Raw genomic sequence first — 5,648 nt, forward strand, 5'->3', positions numbered from 1 at the left:
CCCCCCACGACCTCTTAGCAAGTTTCCAGGGGAATGGGCAGCTTTTGAAAGGGCAGAGATATCAGCTTTGGACTACAGGAATGACATACATGGCGCCAAGTCAAATTTTGCACGCTAAAGCATTTGTCTAATATCAAGTAATAGAATCTGTACTGCCTGCTGTCTGTCATCATTGGTCACATACATAGGCCATAGCTACTAGATGGACCACACTTTGGGAGGGCACCTGTATCTTATATGTCAGCCTATTTTGGAAATATTGTCGTCCGTTGCTGGTGTTACTTGCACATGACTCCAGCTTGGCCTTCTCAGACTGATGTTGTGTCTTTCCCAGGTCTAGACTGCGACATAGATGTGCAGAAAACCATTCAGATGGTACGATCCCAGCGCTCAGGAATGGTCCAGACAGAAGCTCAATATAGGTTTATCTATTCCTCCATTGCACATTACATGGACTCAGCAAAGTACAAACTTAAAGCGTTAGAGGTACCGTCATCTTTTGTTACTTGTAGTAAAAGAGATAGCAAATGAAAGTTTTAGTGCTGGTGGGGTCTGCCACCAAGGGTGAACTGCATGTGCCACATCAGAAACCTAGTACCACATCGTCATATTAAAACCTGATGAAGGGGACCCTGCGTGGCCTCGAAACATTGTTATTTGGCAGTCTGCATCACTAAAGAAGATGGATTGTTGACACTAGTCATAGGTGTGCTGTTAACGTACAGTAGAAACGGTCGCACGCCTTCCATACACCTGCCGATTATCGTACAATCGCAGGATTTCCCGCGATTATCGTACGACAATCGCAAGGTGTATGGGCACCTTTAGATTACATGAGAAACCTGGCCCCTTCCTGAGTCTTGCACTAGAAGTATGGCAGGTCCCCAGCACAGATATTCTTCAGTATTCAGAGTCTGTGCCTCCACCAAGTATACTAATCACTCAGTAGTGTCCACATCCCCACACTGTGCTCTCACCATTGTCCAAATTCCCGTACTGGACACTTACCAGTGTTTCCTGACCAGTAAGTACAGTCACATGGGAGGTCACATGCTCCTTTAAACCTGTGCTGGTTATTGTGGAGGAGCAATAGGAAAACATATATCAGTATAAGAGGGTTGAGGGGCCTTTGCAGAGACACTGTAACTGTGCCCTGCATTGGAAAGATGAGCGTCTCTCTAAGGATATCTGTGATGAAAGAAATATGGAGGCCGCCATTGCTATCCTCTCTTTCTCTAAAACTGATGGTTCCCTGGTTGTCATGTTAATCAAATGGCTAATGAAATCACTGACCTGGAACAATTAAAGAGATCAGAAATTCTGACTTTACCCTGGCATTCATTTACTTGTTCCAGGTCCATGTCTCAGAAGTAGTACAGACAGATACAATCAGAAAGCTAGTATTTTCAGAAGACGAAGCTTCCATGTTTTGTTTATCTTTAAAAGGAGAACTGCCCACCCCTGCCCTAGACCAAAATGAGCACTTAACCCTTGCAGTGCTGGGGTAGCCGGAGTTCTTCTTTAAAGGAGAACTATGAGGTGAGTGCTTTTCACTCGCCTCATAGTTCTAGCCGACCTGTGACAATGAGACTGTCACAGGTCGGCTCAGTAGATCGGGAGGTGAGCGAACACATTCCGGCGTTCGCTCACCTCTCGATCCTGTCACGGCTCTCTGCCGTGACAAGGGAGGGGCTGGATTCCCCCCTCCCCGCTCCGATCCTCCAGCGCTGACTGGCGGAACGGACGGGGGAGGGGGCGGGTACAGCTGGCTCTGCCTCTAGATAGGCAGAGCCAGCTGTCACTCACGCAGCTGGGCGGATCCAGACATAATTGTCCGGATCCGCTTCAGCTGCGGCGTCTCAGTATACAGGGAGCTGTAGCTCGCGGTATACTGAGCTTAGGGTGACGGGAGGACGCTAGTTTGTGTCCTCCCCTTACCCTAGGGAGAACTATGGAGAAAAGCCCTAACCCCATAGTTCTCCTTTAATTACAGAATAACCTTGCTTGTCACACTTAACTCTCCTACAATGTAACGTTCTAGTGCTTCCATGTACATAAAATACATAATATGGCCAAAGATTTGTGGACACCTGACCAGCACACCTATAGAAGCTTGGTAGACATCCCATTCCAAAACTAAGGCCATTAATATTAGACATGTAAGATTCGTTTAGTTCCGAAACGAAATTCAGACGAAATTTCGGAAGTTCGTGGATTCGGAGCATCCAAATTTCCCAAATGTACCATGTCCAAATCCATCCAAATCCGAAATTCCGGATCCGAAATTTCGGATTCGGTACGAATTTCGTCCTGACAGAAACTAAATTAGAAATTTACGATAATGACTTCAAAAAGAGGATTTCATAGTGTGAAGATAAAAACAAAACATTACTTCATGTTCCTGTGCGCGCGCCGTCAATGTTTAAACGGATAAAAAACAAAAATGAAGAAAAGGATTTTAATGTCCCTTTAATAGTGAAGACTAGAGCACAGCAACCAGAAATGTCAACTGTGCCAATTCTGCTACGTACGTGCGTACGAACATTCGTCCGTTCACACAAAACTCAAAATTTCTGAAATTTGTCCGAATACCGAATCCGATCCGAAAACACATACAGGACCTGATTTCGGGAATACTAAATAAACTAAATCCGAAACTAAACGAAACAATTTTTTTGCGGCTGCACATGTCTAATTAATATAGAGTTGCCACCTCCCCTTTAAGCTTCCACAACCTCCACTTTTCTAGATAGGCATTCCACAAGATTCTGAAGTGTGTCTTTGTGAGATCAGGTACTTATGTGGCAGAAGAAAACCTGACACACAGTGTTCCAGTTCATCCAAAAGGTGTTCATTGGGGTTGAGTTCTTTGCAGGCCACTTGAGTTCCCCCATACCAAATGCATTAAACAAGATCTTTACGGAGCTTGTTTTGTACACAGGAGAACAGTCATGTCGGAACAGAAAAGGTTCACCCAACTGGTGCCACAGAGATGAAAGCGCCCAACTGTCTCAAATGTAGCAAACACAGTACCCTTCGCAAGAAACACCTGAACTCAATGACTCGGAGGGGTGTCCAGTCCACATACTTTTGCCCACATAGTAGGAGTAATGGTCGGCTGTTCACAAACTTCTAGTTATGGAATATATAACTTGCTTTGAAAAGTTGAGTCGCATGGTTGTTTTTCTTTCCCCATGTAGAGAACAAAGGTTGCAGAGTCAGAATACGGAAACCTTGCGCCTTCCATGTCCAAGCTAAAAGTAACCCGGAGTCCATCAAAGTAAGATTTCCTGTGCACCTAGTCAAGCATTGAGAGTGTTTTCTCTTCACCCAATGTACATGCATTCATATCTGATTATCCTATATATACACATCAGGCCTAAAGATGAGGGAACCCTCTATGAGAATCTGAATGCCAGGAAAGATAAAAAAGAAAAAGTCAACAAGAAAACATCATCATCAGAGCGAGAAAAGCCCCGAAACTCAGTGAAGAAAAAGTAACGCAGAGGTAAGTAGCGGAAGGCTCCTGATGTGAGCTCACCGTCTATATCTTCAGAGTTGAACTCCAGGCAAACAGATGAATACACAGTTGAAATTCATATATTGGAGCTGTTTTAGCTGCTGAAGGGTTTTTGGTCTTATCCATCCAGTCCTGAGATTTATACAACCCTGTCAGCGTGGTGACCCAACTTCTTTGGATCAATTTATCTATAGAGCCTGATCACCCCCCTCCCCCAGCCTGTGACTGGATGGTGAAGGAGCAGCAGAATACTAATGAGGCATCCCTATACTCTTTCCTCCTGGTAGCATGTTCATTGCCAAAAATATGCATTCAGTAGACCTGACTGGCTCAGAGTGCTGCCCCTTCCTCTTCTAGTTCAGGTGGTTTTGATGAACACATAACTGAATTACTTTCGTAAATTTGCCTGGAGGTTAGCTTTAAAGGGCACCTGTACCATGATTCATTAAATGTTACTTTGTGAAACAGTGCAGTTAGGTGCTGTCTTCCAATGGTGAAGGATTTAGCATAATTTTTACTGGGTCATATTTGAGGCCAAGTCCCTTGTTGTCCATGGAAGCTCACACACCCTGCTGTTTAAATTGTGAGGGCAAGGCTTAGCTTCTGATCAACTTTACTCCAATTTGGGACAGATCTCGAGGCCTCATGGGTAACAGAAGATGACTGCAGTTTGGGAGTATTGCTACTATTATGACCTGTTATTCCTCCATTTTGGGTGTAGACTGGTGCAGACTTATGGGTCCTATCAGGTTGGGTTCCTTCCATGATCCAAGTTCTCTTCCCCATCCCAACATGATGGTAACAAGCTAAGGTTTGCATTTCACCTACCATGCTTGTAGGTTCTCCATGTATACTCCTATGGAGAATCCAGTACAGGATGAGGTATGCATCGTTTCCACATCATGTGTTCTATAGACCTATGGAGGGAATTTGTAGTGTTGTGATAGTTGTAGCCTGGCAGAAAGTCCGGTCACAACCAGGCCAGGGAGGAGCGTCACGACCAGGCCAGGGAGGAGCATCAGAACCAGACTAGGGAGGAGCATCAGAACCAGACCAGGGGAGGAGCATCAGAACCAGACCAGGGGAGGAGCATCAGAACCAGACCAGGGGAGGAGCATCAGAACCAGACCAGGGGAGGTGCATCACAACCAGACCAGGGGAGGTGCATCACCACCAGACCAGGGGAGGTGCATCACCACCAGACCAGGGGAGGTGCATCACAACCAGACCAGGGGAGGTGCATCACAACCAGACCAGGGGAAGAGCCTCAGAACCAGACCAGGGGAGGAGCATCAGAACCAGACCAGGGGAGGTGCATCACAACCAGACCAGGGGAGGTGCATCACAACCAGACCAGGGGAGGTGCATCACAACCAGACCAGGGGAGGTGCATCACAACCAGACCAGGGGAGGTGCATCATAAGCAGACCAAGGGAGGTGCATCACAACCAGACCAGGGGAGGAGCATCATAACCAGATCCAGGGGAGAGCGAGATCTTCCTTCCAGGGTCCAGGACATCGAAAACCTGTTCCCAGTCCACTCTAATGCTGAGTTTTTTGGTGGGATTTCTCCTTAAATCTTGATGTTACCATGATTTTTCCTCCAGCAGATCTTCAGCGTGCCGCCAGTTCCTGGGCGTAACCAGTACAGTATTCCGGCAGCTTGAACCACACATTGTCCACACGTGTGCTCCCCTTTTGTATGTACCTTCTGTTCAACCTTTTGCTGCCTACCCCTCCACGTATGTCACTTCCCAACCTGACCTGGAAAATGTTTACTTGAATGATGATATGAAATTGATAATTTAATAAAGTGTTGCGCACAGATGGACGCCGGGCTTCTTCTTTATTACATTCGTGTAACTTGTATGACACATGAACTGTAACATGAAACAAATCAATCGTTCCATGTTCTCCTGTATTTATACACTTTAGCTTTTAGTAGATATAAACCCTAACTGCTGGAGGACTGTGTATCATCATCACCATCAACTACCATCTAGATGAAGAACAAAATGGTTTTCACCTTTTATCAACCTTTGTCATGTATCAGTGCTGCCGATCTCCTGCAGCCTCTTTCTGTCTACATGCATTCCAGTGATGGCTCCGTGGCATTTCTCAGGGTGGG

General features: G+C 45.9%; 1 protein-coding gene across 1 annotated transcript in view; it reads left to right on the forward strand.

The window, feature by feature from the left end:
- The window catches only part of PTPN6 (protein tyrosine phosphatase, non-receptor type 6), a 50,984-nt gene extending 45,648 nt beyond the window's left edge, over window positions 1-5,336 (forward strand). Inside the window, exons 12-15 of the mRNA XM_018553180.1 lie at window positions 335-486; window positions 3,201-3,280; window positions 3,378-3,508; window positions 5,131-5,336. Of these exons, the coding sequence (XP_018408682.1) occupies window positions 335-486; window positions 3,201-3,280; window positions 3,378-3,501 (356 nt within the window). The 3' untranslated portion in view covers window positions 3,502-3,508; window positions 5,131-5,336. The remainder of the gene's footprint in view (window positions 1-334; window positions 487-3,200; window positions 3,281-3,377; window positions 3,509-5,130) is intronic.
- Window positions 5,337-5,648: the final 312 nt, after the last annotated feature.

The sequence above is a fragment of the Nanorana parkeri genome, unplaced genomic scaffold (genome assembly GCF_000935625.1).
Source record: "Nanorana parkeri isolate BGI_ZX_2015 unplaced genomic scaffold, ASM93562v1 scaffold113, whole genome shotgun sequence".
Lineage (NCBI taxonomy): Eukaryota > Metazoa > Chordata > Amphibia > Anura > Dicroglossidae > Nanorana > Nanorana parkeri.